Raw genomic sequence first — 16,369 nt, forward strand, 5'->3', positions numbered from 1 at the left:
GCTCGTCAGAGCGTGTCAGTCAGTCATATGGGAATGTTAAACTTTGTGGCAACGAGAAGATCGATCAAAGCCTCAATCATATTCAAGCCGGAAAAGGACGGCAGGACTCAAAGGCGTCCAGGTGGAATTCACGCCACTCAATGACTTGATCAATAAATTTTACAGTGCTCTATGCTACAAGATATGATGGCCGTCGCATCCCACGCGGCACGCGTCAAACAAGACTACAGACTTTTAATAATAGTCCGATCTAGTTGACCAGCGCCTCCTCTTTCTGTCCCTTGCGCTCTTCACGGCCTTTCTCTACTACTATCTGTTTGACTCTTTGCAGCATTCTCTCCCTGACGGCGTCCTCTTGAGTCTTCAGAGCTGCTTGAGCCTCGTTGCGCTCGTCACGGGCAGACTTCTTCTTCTCCCTAAGCTCGGCCACCCCCATGACGGCTTCGTCATTGGCATGTGGCGCTCGATGACGTGTAAGACCCATGGGTTCGTGGGTGACCGCCTCGGGCCAGGCCTCGGCGTACTCGGCGTCGAGCTGGTTGGCCCACTTGATCACGACGTCCTTTGAGCTGAAGACAGGCGCCAATTCGCGCATGATCTGAGAGCGCAAATAGCCACGCTTAGGGAGCTCGCTCAACTTTACCTCAGCGTTAGCAACACCAGACTCAGAGTCTTCCAGGGTGCTCTGCATGCCCTTGTACTGTTTCCTCGGGAAGGGAGGGAGCTGCTCGGCGATGCGCGCGTCGCGTTGCTCTGGTGCAAGACTTTGAGCGCCCGGCTCATTGTTCACGATCTCCGTCGCCTTGGCCACGGCTTCAACAGAGAACAGCGTCTTGCGCTTTTTGCCATGCAGACCTTTCAGCTCCGTCCTTAGTTGGTTGTTTGACGTTTCCTTCTCGGTGCCCGCTTTGTTGGCCTCCAGCTGCGTCGAAAGCTCTTGAATCCTTGCCTCGATAGTTTCGAGAACGCCTTCTTCCGCCTCCTTTGCCATCTCCAGCATCCTACGAACGTCCTCCTTTCGTCGAAACGCCGCATTTTCGTCTTTCCATTTCTGGGTTTCCACGCCATTTTCGTCCTGCGCTATTAACACCGCCGCAAGGTCAGCCACGCTGTTGGCGCGCTGGTCGAGCACTGCGTGTACCCTCATCTTCTTCTTCTTGTGCTTGATGACATCGTACACGTTCTCCGACTTGCTGCCGCCCCTGTTGTCGAGTTCCTTCTGAAGCTTCTCGATTTCCGCAGGCGTGTGGTTCAGGTCGAGCAGCGGGGGGCGCTCCCATGTCGTCTCGTGCAGTTTTCGCCATTCCCTCAATTTCCTGAACAGGTTGAAGTTCTGAGCTTTTGAGCGCTGGTCCACGGGGAAACGCACAGTCCAGAAAGGGCGCCAGAGATCTTTCCGCAGGCTGACGAAGCTGTTGTTCGCGCCGACGTCGGGTAGTTGTTTCCTTACTGTGGCATTCTAGGCGCTATTAGCATGGTGTGACGGCCTTCGGCGCGGGATGGAGAGGCTCACGTCGAGGACGGGCTTGAACGAGTAGACGACCTGCTTCGTCTTGACTTGGTAGAAGGCGTAGATCGCGGAGTTCACGACGGGCTTCTCTACGGCCTTCGACATGCTGGTAATGGCCAACGCGGTGGCAGATGTTAGTGGCAGGATGCGCGCGCCCGGCTATTCGCAGTCCAATGTTCGCAGTGCCTGGCCTGCGAGAGATTCTTGGGGCTTGAGTACGGCGGACGACAGCCAGCACTTTCTGCCTCGCGGCACCCCCGAGCGGCTCCGCATTCGATCAAGCGGGACCAAAGCCGAGGCGTCGGCGTCAGCTGCGATTGATTGGAGTTGCGATGGTGAGCTTCAGCCATTTGATGAGATCACCTACCTAAATAATGTTCTGTCCACGTAGCTGAATGCTGCCTTTCGCCTACCCTCTCTCACCTCTGTTGACGGGATGAATGGCCTCCAAGGACTCCACCCAGCGAGCTCAGTCAGCCGACGCGGTCGCCGGTCGTCGCGATAGGCCATGGCTGCTCCCTTATGTATTTATTCTCCTGCTGTAGGAGCCCTGCATACTTGAACCCACGCTGAACCCCATGACAGAACTGTCGGCTTCGTAATGTCATCTCAATCTCGCTGCGTAACTTGTCCCTGCACACTTCGCCCTCCTCGCGCCGGCGAGGACAAACCATTGACGACGATGCTGTACCAAACACCCTCGTGTCGCCCGCAAAGCTAGTCGCACTACGCGAAAAGAAGACGCTAGGACATTCCAGAAGTTCTTCAGATTTGAGGCGCGTGCCAGAAGACGGTTCGTACTCAGATGTTGAAAGCGCGAAGCGGGACACTGGTTCGCCTAAGAGGAACAGAGACAGCTCTCACGCTCACAATGTCGGCAATGGAACTCCGAGAACACCTCCTCGCCCGTCATTTGCGAAGTTGCGGAGGCGTAGCACGTTGGAATGGGCGAATGCGAGCCCTCAGTCGCGTCAAGAAAGGCTTGAGGGGTTGACGGCTGATCGGATGGCGGACGCGTTCTTTAGCTTGCATGCTGAGGGCGTTCAAGGTGAGGAGGTTTGCACTTCTCACAAATGTGCGAACTCATTGCTGACTGGATTACAAGATCCTATTTACGTGTCCGAAGTCGTTGAGCACACGATGAACCCGACTTTCCGTTCGATCGACCTCGACTTAGCCGCGCCAGGAACAACACGCCTGGACGAACTCAATATGCGAGTTTGGGTCAAAAGCACCAAATGGGATAACTGGCGGCAACTTCTTGAGACCTCCCTCAAGCTAAGAGAGCTGCAGTATTTGTGTAAACATCTAGAGGATCTTGATCGCCCACTACCTCACAACGCCATCGTCTTCTCCTTGCCGGACGGTGTCTATACGACGTTCAACTCTTTGGCCGAATATGTGCCTCCACCTATGGCTCCACTTGCTCGGGCGAACAGCACGCGTAGACTTCATACCAGCTCATTCGATGCTCTTCTTAGGTTATCAAAGCTAGACGACAGCATTCAGGACGCACTTGCGACTAGGAAGCAGCTTGCGGCAGAGCTCGAGGCGATACTTCAAGAGAACAGGACTGCTATGACAGAGCGCGATCGTGTGGCCGAAGCTCAAGACAGGCTGAAAACGATCGAATATGCTAAAAAAACCGTGTCAAAGCAGCTCGAAAAAGCTCGTATGCAGCAGGAAGAAAAGCGCAAAGTTCTCGCCGGGCGCCGAGATCTCATGGCCGCCGACACCAAAAACAATAAACTGCAAGGCGACGACATGCGAGAAAGTCGAACAGAGATCCCGGGCCGCCGACATACTCTCGAGCAGAGCAAGAAAGACGTTCAAAGCCAACGCCGCCGTATTTGTGAAGATTTGCAGAAAGTGTACCCCATTCAGCCGATCAAAAACAAAGCTCTCGCTTTCACGATACGGGATCTTCCTCTCCCAAACTCAGAGGAGATTGACGGCTCTCCGCCCGAAACCATCGCTGCGGCCCTTGGTCACGTCGCACATATCCTACAATTGTTGAGCTTCTACCTCGGAACTCCACTTCCGTACCCAGTGAATCCCCGCTCAAGCACCAGTACAGTCTACGACCCAATAAGCCTTCTACCAAGTGAAGCACGAAAGGCCACAACAGCGGATGGCGAAAAGACCCTCCGCACATATCCCTTATTCTCCCGCGGCGTGCCTCGCTTCCGCTTCGAATACGCACTCTTCCTCCTGAACAAAGACATCCAGCTCATGCTCGACACGGGCTTCGGTGTTCGCGTTCTGGACATCAGGCACACGCTGCCCAATCTCAAATATCTGCTCTACGTTGCCACGGCCGGCGAGGGCGAGCTTCCTGCTAGGAAGGCGGGCGGGATTAGAGGGCTTATGCGAGGTGCCGGGAGCGAGAGTAGAGCTGCTAGTAGCGACTCTACTTCCTCTGCTCTGAGTGGAATTCTCTGGCATGGTGTCAGGCAGGACGATGGGAAGGGGAGAGGCGCGGTGGATAGTTTGAGGCGGAATGCCGGGGCGCTTGACAAGAGGGGAAAAGCAATGTAGTCCTGGAAGTCGTGCGGCTGCTGTACTGGCGTTAAAATCAGCTGCCGAAAATACAGGCCGTTGATATTATTAAAGCACCCATTCTCGTACAACGTGGTGAGCCTGCTTTGGCGAGCATGCAGCAGGCCCCGCGCTGCCCGAGGGCTGGCCTGAGGCGCACCTTTGAGCTATTTCAGCTCTGTCGGAGGCATCTATCCAAAATACTTACAGACGATGCTCAAAATATTAGAGAGCGCGAGTCTTCCGCAAAGGCCTCAGTATTCACCACACGGCGTGTATGCGTATGTTGAGGCATCATTTTCGAATGAGGTCGGCTAGCCGAGCGAAGCTGTTCCATACAAGACCGAATACTAACCGCCAACAGGCGAGTCATCCGGTTAACTACGACTGTAAGACTGCGTCTCTGCCTGAGAGAGACGTGGAAGATTGGGTGTGGCAGAAGGGCACTTATGCCCCGTCTCAAGCAGCACAGCGGCGCAGCGGCTTCAGGATACTCTTCGCACAATCGACCTCTGGTTTCGCGCGCGGCGTTCCGACTACTCTGCACAATGCGAGGGTGCTAGAAGGTTTAGAGTTACCAAGCTGCAGTCTATGTTCTTTTCAACAGACCGCCGGAGTCTTCTCTTCGCATGCTCTACCTAAGAGCCGCTCGGGGAGCAATGGCTCACGACTCGGTATCACCCAAGATACAACAGGAGTCTGGCGAGAGCGCATGGCTAACAACTTCAGGCTTGGTGTTCCGAACGCCGCAAAAGAAAAATTGTTCCATGGGTCTGTTCGCCATCTCATACGACTTCGGCACCCGATCGGCGACCGCTCTGAATCTCAGCTACGCTTTCGACCTCGAGCAGTTCGGAACTCTGCCTTCGAATGCTCTCAGAACCTTGATCGACCAACTAATGGAATCTCGCGCACAATGGGGCCACCCGTTGTTCCTCCCATGCATCTTTCTCGTGGCCCACGCGGCGCGAGTCAAATCGTACATCAACGGCACGATCGGCTCTGAGATCGCTATCGTCAAGGATTGCGTCGGAGTCACGAGAGCGGGCACTTCTCAGAAAGCTTTCCTGACACAGACCTATGCGGCTGATGAGGCTAAGCAGCCGGAATTGTTCGTCGACGGCAGACTTCAGCGGCAGGATGCGAAGAGGCTCACGGAGAAGATCAATGATCTTTCGACGTCGATCATCTATGCAAAGCGGTCGCCTCTGTGGGATACGCAGGTTGCGAAGTTTCTTTTGGGAATTCTTGGTCAAGATGAGGAGGTGCAGAAATCAGACGAGGCGGCTTCGAAGATGTTCAAGGAGATGCTGGAGTATGTGAGCAATTTCAGTGAAGGATGTCTAGAGGAAGCAGAGAGTGCTGAGGCTCAGATGAAGTTGCAGCTCGAGATTGTAGGTGATCAATTTTTGCTCCAGGTTCCCCAAGGCCTCTAACTGACATTGCCAATGTAGCTATACACTTCTATTGCCCAAGACGACGGTCAAACCAGTGCCCGGCTAGCAGCTTCCGCCGGCAGAGACAGCACTTCGATGAAGATTATCGCTCTCATCACGGCCGCGTATCTGCCTGGTACTTTCGTAGCGGTAGGCTCAGGTGGCCAGTGCTTTCTTTGGCTATGCTGATGAATGCAGACACTACTAAGTATGGACATGTTCAAGTGGCAATTCCCTGCTTCAGATGCCGCTACTGGCATCAATCGCGCGTCTCCGGACTTCTGGATCTACTGGGCAGTCACTATTCCGCTTACAATCGTCACTATATCAGGTTGGGCTATCTGGTGGAAGTTTGAGAAATACAGATTCGATCGAGACGTGCGAAGAACAGTCGACATGTGAGCCGGATATCGAAACTAAATCATTGAACGCCCTAAACCATGCATGTCCCAGCCTAATGTTTGTCGTAATTAACATAAACCCTCCCCTCCCACGCTCTCAGTACTGGTCGGCCACCTCTCAGCTTCATCGATCCTTCACCCGAGGTGCTTACAAGAAGCCTCGGTTCCTCACCGGACATCTCTGCAGCAACGTCTGGACCCACTTCTTCCTCCTTCGACATGTTGAGTACCACAACCGCTTTTCTGCGCGATCCCTTTGCATCGGTCTTGGTGTACGCAAACACAGCTTCGTTTTCCGGGTCCAGCAGCGTGAAAGCTCCAAAAACGAACAGTTCCCGGTGCTGCTTGCGCAATGCCAGCACCTGCTTGTAAAAGCTGAGAATAGATGTGGGGTCTCCGCGCTGTCGAGCGACATTGATCGAGCGGTAGTCATCGTGGACCCGCATCCACGGCTCTGCTTCTGCGGACGTGAACCCGGCGTGAGGCGAGTCGTCCCATTGGAATGGGATGCGAGAGTGGTCGCGTGCGAGGTGGCCGAGGCCATGAAGCGTCTTACGCAACCGTTCAGAATCACCAGATGCCACGGCTTCAGCGTAGAAGCCACTGCTCTCGACGTCCTTATACTCTTCGATGCCCCAAGACTGCGGCATGTTCGTCATGCCGATTTCTTGCCCTTGGTACAGGAACAGTGTCCCTGTCAGTGTTGCTTGCCAGAGGGCGATGGTCTTTGCTGATCGGATCCACATTTCTGTGGAAGAAGTGTCTCCGAATCGGCTGACGGCTCGGGCGTTGTCGTGGTTCTCGATGAAGACCGTTGTCCAGGCGTCGGTGCCTGTTACGAAGCTTTGCCACTTTTCGGTGAGATTCTTCAGCTTTGACAGCGGGAAGGGCTGGTAGATGTACTTTGGCCCTAGGATGTTGCCAGTTCCTAAGCGGATGACGGAGAATTCGAAGACCATGTCGAGCTCTTGTGCGGCCGCGGATACATACGGGATGACTTGATCAGGATGTGGGGTGTTGGACAGCTCGCCGACAGAAACGGCTCCGAAAGGCGCCAGCACCTTCCGGTTCATCTCGTGAATGAATTCGTGGATGCGCGGACCATTACACCACATCTCTGGGGCTGATTGGTGTGGCGATTTCGGATCTGTGATTGGCGCATCGACGTAATCTTGCCTCTTCGAATATTTGTTGACTGTGTCTATGCGGAACCCGTCAACGCCACGATCGAGCCAGAACCGCATCGTGTTGTCGTAGATGGCATTGCGGCACTCCTCGTTTTCCCAGTTGAGATCAGGCTGGTCTGGCGCATAGAGGTGAAGGTAGTACTCCTGTGTCTGCTCGTCCCACGTCCAAGTAGGACCTGCGAAGTAGCCTCTCCAATTCGTGGGCGGGTGGCGAGTGCCATTCTCGTCGTAGCGAGCAGGTTTCCAGATGTACCAATCCCGCTTGGGGTTTTCTTTGGAGGAGCGGGACTCTTTGAACCATTCGTGCTCCTGAGATGTGTGGTTGACGACGAGGTCGAGGATGACTTTGATGTCTCGAAGGTGAGCCTCGTGCAATAACCTGTCGACATCTTGTATTGATCCGTATGGCTCGTAGATTTTCTGGTAATCCGATACGTCGTATCCCATGTCCTTCTGTGGGCTTTCAAAGATAGGGGAGACCCAGATCACGTCGACGCCGAGTTCGTGTAGATAGTCGATCTTGGAGATGAGGCCAGGCAGATCACCCCAGCCGTCACCGTTTGAGTCTTTGAAGCTGGCCGGGTAGACTTGATAGAACACGGCATCTTTCCAGTAAGGCTCTCCAGCCCAGCCATTGTTCTTGTCCCAGGTGATTGAGCCCATTACGCTTGGTGTAGATAACAGTCACTGCTATGGAGAGAACAACAAGTACAAGCACCGCTGGAAAACTGGTGCTCAAAATGTTGCGAGCCAACAGGTAACATACTTGTACCTTCGCCGGTTTTGTGGGCCAAACGAACTCAGCGTTCCCATATCGTACCGCGAACGGGCGGAGTCTGCCCGACGAGGGCAGATCCCGGGTCACTGTCACCTGCTATCACTTGGCACATTTTTCCGCCCGTTGAAGGAGCTTTTCGGAACCGTGAAGCTACCGTCTGAGTCGCCGACAGAGCCTCCGCATTTGCCGCCATCCTTCGGACGGACACAAGGCGGAGAATCGCCGCCGATCAACCGTCAATCAGCGGAGAGACTCCGCCTCTATGCCACTTTTGGCAGCGACTTGGTGCAACGCTAGCGGAGTCTCCTGTTGGAACGCGCACATGGTTCCCCACATCTCCACACTGCAACCCCAGACCCATGCCGAGGATTGCCATCCCTCCAGTTTTTGCAATGGAAAATGCTCGTTCGTGGCGCCTTCTGAGGCAAAGCATCTGGAACGAGCCGACAAATACCTCGCTTAAGTCACGCCCAAGACGCAGGGCTATGGTTCATAGCACCCATCTGAGATGAAATCGAATGACCGGATACCGAACGCAGTGAACATATAAAGCAACGACTCATCCCTCAGGTCTCGCAAAACACCACCTCCGTCGACAATTCTCTTTACATCCCTCTTTACCAGTCACCATGGCTGCAACCAACAACTCTGCCAGCATTGACAAAGGCCCTGTATCAGAGCACCATGAGCCAATGCAATCTGAGGTCCTGGCCGCTGAGGCCAGCCAGGCCGCCGCTGCAGAGCACAACATGAGTCTCTGGCAGGCAATCAAGACGTACCCGAAAGCAATCGGCTGGTCAGTCCTCCTCAGCAGCACTCTCATCATGGAGGGCTACGACCTCGCTCTCCTCGGCAACCTCTACGCCTCGCAAGTCTTCAGCAAGAAGTACGGCGAATGGAACCCAGACGACGAGAAGTACCAAGTCTCCGCTGCGTGGCAGTCTGGGCTGTCGAACGGTGCTAGAGCCGGCGAGATCATTGGTCTCATAATTGCGGGTTGGTTCACGGATCGCTATGGTGCGAAGAAGACTACGCTGGGCTTCCTCGTCATGATGATCGCGACGATCTTCGTTCTCTTCTTTGCGCCGAACGTACAAGTGCTCGTCGCAGGAGAGGTGCTTTGCGGTATCCCCTGGGGTGCTTTCCAGAGTGTGGCCGCGCAGTACGCTTCTGAGGTTGCGCCTGTCAACCTTCGGCCGTATCTCACGACGTTTATCAACATGTGCTGGGTCATCGGACAGTTCTTCGCGGCGGCTGTGAGCCGTGGATCTGTCGATTACACCGACTCACGTGCCTACCGCATCCCGTTCGGTGTGCAGTGGCTGTGGCCTGTCTTGATCATCAGTGGTCTCATTTTCGCGCCAGAGTAAGTCGTCACGTGAATCCTTTCAGAGACCAAAGCTAACATGACAGATCACCCTGGTGGTTCGTCCGCAAAAATCGCCGGTCCGACGCTCGCACCTCCCTCCTCCGCCTGACCAGCTCCAAGCAAACAGACTTCAACCCAGACGAAACCATCGCCATGATCGAGCACACCAACGAGATGGAAAAGCTGGCCAAAGAGGGCACTACATACATGGATTGCTTCCGGGGCGTCGACCTGCGCCGCACAGAAGTCGTTGTCGGAATCTGGACCGTCCAGACGCTCGGCGGCCAGAATCTCATGGGCTTCTTCTCCTACTTCCTCACCCAGGCCGGTATGGACACCCGCAATTCCTTCTCGCTCTCCATGGCCAACTCGGCCCTCGGCATCATCGGCACCGCCGGCTCCTGGTTCTTGATGTCCAAAGTCGGCCGCCGCAAGATCCACTTCGGCGGTCTCTGCGCTCAGTTCCTGCTGCTCATCATCGTCGGCAGCTTGTCGTTCGCCGGCACTAATGCGTCGTTGTGGGCCATCGGAGGCGTGCTCATTGTCTTCACGTTCACGTACGACTTCACCGTCGGGCCCGTGACCTACTCGCTGGTCTCGGAACTGTCTTCGACGCGCCTGAAGGCCAAGACCATCGTGCTCGCTCGCGCCGCGTACAACGCCAGCAACATCTTCGTCAACGTCATGACCAACTACCAGCTGTCTTCGACGGCTTGGGATTGGGGCGCGCGCACCGCTTTCTTCTGGGCGGGCACCTGTCTGCTGTCCTGCATTTGGGTTTACTTCCGTCTTCCTGAGCCCAAGGGACGCACGTATGCGGAGCTGGACATGCTGTTCGAGAAGCGTGTGCCTGCGAGGCGCTTTGCGAAGACGGAGGTCGATCCGTTCACGGCCGAGGCTACGGGCGGGAAGAGTGTTGAGTGAAGGACGACGTGGTTTGTCGGTAGTACTATATCCATTCGCAATTCTTGTTCAATATTAGAAACTTTCATTGCATCGTCATCGGCGGCCGTGTAGCCAAGCTCGGTATCGTCTGCTGGATGTGTCTTTCAAGAAGATCGTCGTAGATCGTGTCTCCGCTCGGCGACTTTTGAATCAGAGCTCGCAGGTATGAGAGGTCATTGACCGGTAATGAACCGACGACGACTCCGTTCTTACTCGTGGTTGTGATGGGTATGCGCGCCAGGACGTCGACGAGAGCCGAGGCTATGTCAAACAATTTCTCCGTCATCCCGACTCCATGGACCTTGAAACTCGAAGCAGGCAGGTCACGAGTGGACAGCATGAGCTCTTTGGCTATGTCGATTGGATAGCGGAAGGTGACGCTGTGTTGGTATGATTCTTCCACGAGGTGGCCGAGACGCAGTCGCAATTTCCAAATTACCACGCGTAGCCATAGCTGGGTGACTCTGAGATTGGCTTTTTGTGTGTCCTGGAGGTCCAGATCCTGGCTCAAAGCTGAATTGATTTGAGTTTCGACGTGGCTGATGTGTTCTGGTGATGGCCCGAAAGGCATGGCTTCTTGGTTTAATAGTGCAATGAAGGATGTGTCCAGTGGGCGGAAAAGGGCGGCAAGGCTCCTGAAGCCGAGCAAAGTTGGGTCATGCAGGTCGAAGCTTGGTGTGTCATTTGTAATCTGTAAGGTAGTTGGGCGCTTGTAGCGTATTGCGTGTGACCTCTCAGAAATGAGAAGTATCCAGAACAGGCGATTTGAGACCAGCCGCTCTGTGTCGTCCCCTTCCCTGCATTGGTAAAGTATAAGCATGGTCGTGCTTTCTCGCAGGAATCGAAATGCTCGACTGTGATGCGACAGCCTTGCTTCGCAGGCGTAGAGAAAGAAAGTGAAAAGACATAGCTCGAAGCTCACGAGCGGCTGGCGGGACAAACATTGCCAGGCAGAGACTGCGGTGTCCAGCAATACGCGGCCGAAGGCATTATTCTTTTCTGGAATGATGCCTTGATAGAATAGGTCTTCAGGTTCCTCTGTCTGTAGAAGGACCTGGCAACACATTCCTACGAGGATACATAGCGCTTCCAGTCCGTTTTCGGGAGAAGAGCTCGCAGAACGCAACCTGGCCACGTAGTCGACAGTCAAGATGGGGATGGTCGGATACAGACGTTCGAAGAATCTTTGCGTGCAATAGTCAATGACTCGAGTGGACAAGAGGTGCGTCAGGCGTTGATGAATGGCCACGACGCTTCTAATCTCGAGATCCGGTGCCGTGACCGTAGCGCCGAGCTTGTCCGACGTCCCTAATTGACACAAGTGGCCCATATTGGCGTCGATACAGCGCTGACAAGGCCTGTATTCGCTGCATCCTCGCCGCAGCTTCTTGCATCTCTCGCATGCTCGTGGGACCTGAAGCCGCTTGGCCGGAGGCGTCTGGCCCGAGGCCTCGGACGGTTGCATGTCAGGTTCAATCTGCGACGCGCGGAACGGAATTATGCTTGTATAGTAGGATAAAGATCGGTGTATGTCCGGTCAAAGGCAGAGGGCCACTATACGAAAGTGCCCAAGGCTAAATCCGGTACAGTACTCACCAGGGGATGAGCCTCGGTACGTATCTTGGCATGTTCCTACGACATCGCCTGATGTGCGGGCGCTCAACGTTGTGAGAGTACAGTAGTGATACTACCATGCCATGACGTGTACTTGAATGCGAAAACATCCAAAGAATGACAGTTTAGTCAGTTATGCATCCATACCCTGGCGGCCGCAGTCAACGCAAGGTCGGGCCAGCGTCCAGATGCAGTGGCCCGAGGCCCGCCCGACAGCTCGCGCACAACCCAACTTTCGACCTCCAACCAGCCAGCCTGCACGACCAGCGTTTCAAGCGATCCCAAATCTTGCCTTTGCTCTGAAGCTAAGCACTAGAAGCTTGTGGCCATGAGACGTTCGTTCTGACTGGACATGCTTGCCATGCCCTTAATGTCGCCATTTTTAAGCGACCCGTTTCAGCCTGACAGTTGGGGCAAACCGCCTCCCCGCCCGTTCATCAACTTCACGCCGCTACACTCGCTCAATGCGTCCGAGCGCGCGTCTGGCCTGATGGATCTTTGCTGTCACGATGCCTGCCATCGCCGTACTCCTTCGGCTTCCCACCGCGAATTGGCGAAGATGATCGCCCACGCGTTTCACTAAGCATCGGCCCCAGCGAGGGCAGGTAGGGTACAAGAGGGCTTCTTCTCGCTCTTAGCATTGCTTGTTCTCTCCATCAAGCTTTCTTCTCTTGTGCAAGCGACTGGTATCGCCTTGTTTCATTGGTTCTCTGCCGATACGTTCATTCATTCGCTCATTCCGTTCCTTCAAATCTCATCAATATGCGTTCCGATCTCTTCGCTCTGACCGCCGCAGTCGCCGGCTGCGCTGCTGCTGCTCCTGTTGCCCAGCCGCAATGGCAATGGGGTTCCTGGGGTAGCAATGGCGGCTGGGGCCAGGCCCCCCCTGCTGGGCCCTCTGGTGGTGCTTCTGGTTCTACTGGCGCGGCCGCTCCCATGGTCTCTCCTCCCTTCCCGTCCGGCACTGGTGTCGCCGCGCCCACCGGCACGGGTGTTGCGCCTATTGGTACTGGTGCTGCCGGTACTGGAGTCGCTCCGGTCCGCGCTGCTGCCACTGGCACTAGCTCCCAGGCGTCCGGCTCTGGCAAGACCGGCGAATCCACCGACGACAACGGCCTGAATGCTCTGTTCGTCGCCAAAGGCAAGGAGTACTTCGGTACCTGTGCCGACCCGGGCACTCTGAGCTCGTCTCAGACCTCCGATATCATCAAGAAAGACTTCGGCCAGATCACCCCGGAGAACAGCATGAAGTGGGATGCTACTGAGGCCACTAAGGGCCAGTTCACCTTCGACACGGCTGATCAGACCGCGGACTTCGCTTCCGAGAACGGCAAGATGCTCCGCTGCCACACTCTCGTCTGGCACTCTCAGCTCCCCTCTTGGGTTGAGGGTATTACCGACAAGACCGAGCTCACTGAGGTCATCGAGAACCACGTCACTGAGGTCGCTGGCCACTTCAAGGGCAAGTGCTTCGCTTGGGTAAGTGGACCGGTCTACCTCGCCGTCACATTATGATCAAGTCACTAACAAATTGTACAGGACGTCGTCAACGAGATCTTCGCTGAGGACGGCACCCTCCGCGACTCTGTCTTCTCCCGCGTCCTTGGAGAGGACTTCGTCAGCATTGCTTTCAACGCCGCCAAGAAGGCCGCTCCGGACGCGAAGCTCTACATCAACGACTACAACCTTGACTCCGCCTCCTACCCCAAGCTTACCGGTCTGGCCTCCAAGGTCAAGGAGTGGATCGCGGCTGGCGTTCCCATCGATGGTAGCATTACACGTCAAACACACACATTTGTACTTTTGCTGACAACATCACAGGCATTGGCTCCCAGTCTCACTTGTCTGACGCCAGCGGCACCCCCGATGCCCTGAAGGCTCTCGCCGCCGTTGCCCCTGAGGTTGCCATCACCGAGCTCGACATCGCTGGCGCTTCTGCCGAGGACTACAAGACCGTTGTCCAGGCCTGCCTTGACCTCGACAACTGCGTTGGTATCACTGAGTGGTATGTCATTTTCAAAGCTCCCGAATAAAAGAGAACGAATCGCTGACTTATTTCCGCAGGGGTGTCTCCGACTCCCAGTCGTGGAGGGCCGATTCCAGCCCCGTCCTGTTCGACCAGAGCTTCCAGCCCAAGGAGGCCTACACTTCCCTCGTCAGCCTCCTCCAGGGTTAAATTGTGACATTTGAGAAGAACACAGACGCCGTGCACGCATTACTTGAGCAAAAATGTGACGGACGAAAAGCCAAAACGGCAGAACCATTTTATTCCCCAGATACAGTAGCAAAGATAGACAAATAACAGAGTCTGGTACTCGATTGCTCATCTTTGACATTCAATCCAAATAGTTCGTGGTTGTTTCATCCATTGCACCATCGGTGTTCTCAATACTACAGGTATTTTCCGCAGGCGATCAACGATCCACAGATCTCGGACTCTCAATACACCTGCTCGCTTTAGCCTGAATTTTATCAACCCAGCAACATACCATCCCCGCACAACCTCAACTTTGTTCGCTCTACCCCACAACTCCAACACCGTTGCTGATTGATCATGACGATGCGGCACGGCGATCCAGCCTGGGCGTCTCCGCAGATTAATGCACTGCTCAATTGAGAAATGATGAAATTGAAGGCGGTCGAATGGATTCAGACCAGATCCCGCATGGTAGACTTATAGTTTCGACGTCGCACCTCGTTCTCACCTGAGTGGATGATCCATCCGATCATGAAGGTACAGACATTGCTCACGGTTTTGGCCGCTGTCTTTCCACTCAGCAGCTTTGGCCAGAACGTTTCAACGTTCCACAATCCAATTCTCACCGGCTTCCACCCTGACCCAACCTGCGTTTTCGTGTCGGAGCTCGACAACACATTCTTCTGCACGTTCTCTAGCTTCCTCACCTTCCCCGGTTTGCCTGTCTACGCGAGCCGTGACTTGATCAATTGGAAGTTGATCTCGAACGCTCTCAGCCGACCAGACCAGGTGCCGGCACTAGCTTTCCTACCTCGAGGTGCCACCAGTGGTATCTATGCACCGACTCTGCGCTTTCGCGATGGAAAGTTCTACATCTTCACCACCCTCGCCAACCAGGCACTTTACAACGACAACTATACGCGATGGGACAACTTCATCATGACGACCGAAGATCCGTACCAGTCTTCGAAATGGTCAGATCCGGTGCATTTCGACTTCCCGGGGATCGATCCTTCACCTTTCTGGGACGATGATGGTCAAACGTACATCACTGGATCGATCGATGGCAAAGCCATCCTCCAAGCACCTCTTGCCTTCGAAACTGGCGAGGTCCTTGGTCCGCTGATTGACATTTGGAACGGAACTGGCTTGCCTTCGCCCGAAGCACCACACATGTACAAGAAAGACGGCTGGTACTACCTGTTGACAGCTGAAGGCGGCACCCGCGAACGCCATCGATCAATCTTCGCTCGCTCCCGCGACTTGTATGGCCCGTACGAAGGAGATCCCAACAACCCAGTCTTGAGCAGCTACCTCAGCGACTCCTATTTCCAAGCCGTCGGCCACTCCGACATCTTCCAAGACCAGCACGGCCAATACTGGGCGATCGCCTTGTCAGTCCGCGCCGGCTACTCCTACAACTTCGACCCTTACAATTCAATCTTCCCCATGGGCCGCGAAGCCGTCCTAACGCCCGTCCAATGGCCCGAAAACTCATGGCCCACCTTCCAAAACGTCTCCGGCCTCATGACCGGCGCCTTCACCCTACCCCTTCCCCCATCCCCGTCCACCGTCCCCTCAGAAGGCTCCGGCCCCCTCAACGGCGCAAACGACACCATCAACTTCGAACCCGGCTCCCAGCTCCCCGCCCACCTCTTCCACTGGCGCCTCCCCAAACAATCGAGCTACGCCATCTCCCCCGCCGGCCACGAAAACAGCCTCAGACTCACCTCCTCCGTCCTCAACCTCACCAGCTTCGACGGCGACTCGACCCGCGGCCAGCCGCAGACGTTCCTCGCGCGCCGCCAGGAGCACTCGCGCTTCCGCTTCGGCGTCGACGTCGAGTGGGCCGGGCTCCTGACGCGCGAGGGCAACGAAGTCGGCGTTACGGCGCTGCAGGGCCAGGCGCAGCATTTCGACCTCAGCGTGGCGATGCTCAAGGCGAACGGCTCGGATGAGTTGGCGCCGCATATCAGGTTCCGGGGCATCAGCACGACGACGTACCGGCTGCCGGAGCGGTTCAAGTACGTCGACGAGGCGTGGGCGCTGCCGGAAGCGCTGCAGGGGGAGAAAGTGAGGTTGATGGTTGAGGCGGTGAATACGACGCATTATGCTTTTTCGGCGGGGCTGGGGGGCTGTGAGGAGGAGTCGGAGATGAAGGTGTATGGATATGCGAGGGGGAATTATTTGATTCCGTATTATTCTGGCGTTGTTGTGGGGGCGTATGCGACGAGTAATGGGAGGTTTGGGGAGGGAGCGTTCGACGCGTATGTTTCGAGGTGGAGGTATGAGGGGCTTGAGCAGGTCAGGGAGTTCCCTGAGGACCAGCAGGAGGTTTACTGGGACTAAGAGATCGGTTGACGAGAAGGTCCACACGAGTGAACCGTGATGATC

The 16,369-nt window shown here is 55.3% G+C and overlaps 7 protein-coding genes across 7 annotated transcripts; 4 read left to right on the forward strand and 3 right to left on the reverse strand.

Moving 5' to 3' along the window:
• Positions 1-82: 82 nt before the first annotated feature.
• On the reverse strand, positions 83-1,704 carry WHR41_01335 (mitochondrial 54S ribosomal protein mL67). Its single transcript, XM_069369941.1, has 2 exons — positions 1,514-1,704; positions 83-1,459 (listed from the first exon to the last, which is right to left on the reverse strand). The coding sequence occupies exons 1-2, from the start codon at positions 1,613-1,615 to the stop codon at positions 251-253; spliced, it is 1,311 nt and encodes a 436-aa protein (XP_069233013.1). The 5' UTR covers positions 1,616-1,704; the 3' UTR covers positions 83-250.
• A 246-nt stretch (positions 1,705-1,950) lies between these two features.
• WHR41_01336 (uncharacterized protein) lies at positions 1,951-5,886 on the forward strand (the record flags this gene model as incomplete). The annotated part of the gene is made up of 7 exons (XM_069369942.1): positions 1,951-2,034; positions 2,096-2,558; positions 2,616-3,991; positions 4,413-4,722; positions 4,778-5,442; positions 5,503-5,634; positions 5,683-5,886. 7 exons carry the CDS (start codon positions 1,951-1,953, stop codon positions 5,884-5,886), a joined length of 3,234 nt encoding a protein of 1,077 aa, XP_069233012.1.
• A 52-nt stretch (positions 5,887-5,938) lies between these two features.
• On the reverse strand, positions 5,939-7,735 carry WHR41_01337 (uncharacterized protein; the record flags this gene model as incomplete). Its single annotated transcript, XM_069369943.1, has 1 exon — positions 5,939-7,735. One exon carries the CDS (start codon positions 7,733-7,735, stop codon positions 5,939-5,941), a length of 1,797 nt encoding a protein of 598 aa, XP_069233011.1.
• Positions 7,736-8,479: 744 nt separating this feature from the next.
• Positions 8,480-10,143, forward strand: WHR41_01338 (uncharacterized protein; the record flags this gene model as incomplete). Its single annotated transcript, XM_069369944.1, has 2 exons — positions 8,480-9,216; positions 9,264-10,143. The coding sequence occupies 2 exons, from the start codon at positions 8,480-8,482 to the stop codon at positions 10,141-10,143; spliced, it is 1,617 nt and encodes a 538-aa protein (XP_069233006.1).
• A 64-nt stretch (positions 10,144-10,207) lies between these two features.
• On the reverse strand, positions 10,208-10,735 carry WHR41_01339 (uncharacterized protein; the record flags this gene model as incomplete). The annotated part of the gene is made up of 1 exon (XM_069369945.1): positions 10,208-10,735. One exon carries the CDS (start codon positions 10,733-10,735, stop codon positions 10,208-10,210), a length of 528 nt encoding a protein of 175 aa, XP_069233005.1.
• A 1,295-nt stretch (positions 10,736-12,030) lies between these two features.
• Positions 12,031-14,113, forward strand: WHR41_01340 (uncharacterized protein). Its single transcript, XM_069369946.1, has 4 exons — positions 12,031-13,257; positions 13,318-13,546; positions 13,600-13,783; positions 13,843-14,113. The coding sequence occupies exons 1-4, from the start codon at positions 12,541-12,543 to the stop codon at positions 13,952-13,954; spliced, it is 1,242 nt and encodes a 413-aa protein (XP_069233350.1). The 5' UTR covers positions 12,031-12,540; the 3' UTR covers positions 13,955-14,113.
• Positions 14,114-14,506: 393 nt separating this feature from the next.
• On the forward strand, positions 14,507-16,324 carry WHR41_01341 (uncharacterized protein; the record flags this gene model as incomplete). The annotated part of the gene is made up of 1 exon (XM_069369947.1): positions 14,507-16,324. The coding sequence occupies one exon, from the start codon at positions 14,507-14,509 to the stop codon at positions 16,322-16,324; it is 1,818 nt and encodes a 605-aa protein (XP_069233168.1).
• Between the last annotated feature and the right edge of the window lie 45 nt (positions 16,325-16,369).

Source organism: Cladosporium halotolerans, assembly GCF_011745625.1.
Source record: "Cladosporium halotolerans strain TM138-S3 chromosome Unknown Sca3, whole genome shotgun sequence".
NCBI classification, from domain to species: domain Eukaryota; kingdom Fungi; phylum Ascomycota; class Dothideomycetes; order Cladosporiales; family Cladosporiaceae; genus Cladosporium; species Cladosporium halotolerans.

Excerpts from the sequence above, each read along its gene's own strand:
- WHR41_01335 (XM_069369941.1), bottom strand. The coding sequence starts at position 1,615 with ATGTCGAAGGCCGTAGAGAAGCCCGTCGTGAACTCCGCGATCTACGCC. Across the intron at positions 1,460-1,513 it reads CGTTCAAGCCCGTCCTCGAC|AATGCCACAGTAAGGAAACA; the intron begins GTGAGCCTCTCC and ends AATAGCGCCTAG.
- WHR41_01340 (XM_069369946.1), top strand. The coding sequence starts at position 12,541 with ATGCGTTCCGATCTCTTCGCTCTGACCGCCGCAGTCGCCGGCTGCGCT. Across the intron at positions 13,547-13,599 it reads GGCTGGCGTTCCCATCGATG|GCATTGGCTCCCAGTCTCAC; the intron begins GTAGCATTACAC and ends ACAACATCACAG. Across the intron at positions 13,784-13,842 it reads TGCGTTGGTATCACTGAGTG|GGGTGTCTCCGACTCCCAGT; the intron begins GTATGTCATTTT and ends TTATTTCCGCAG.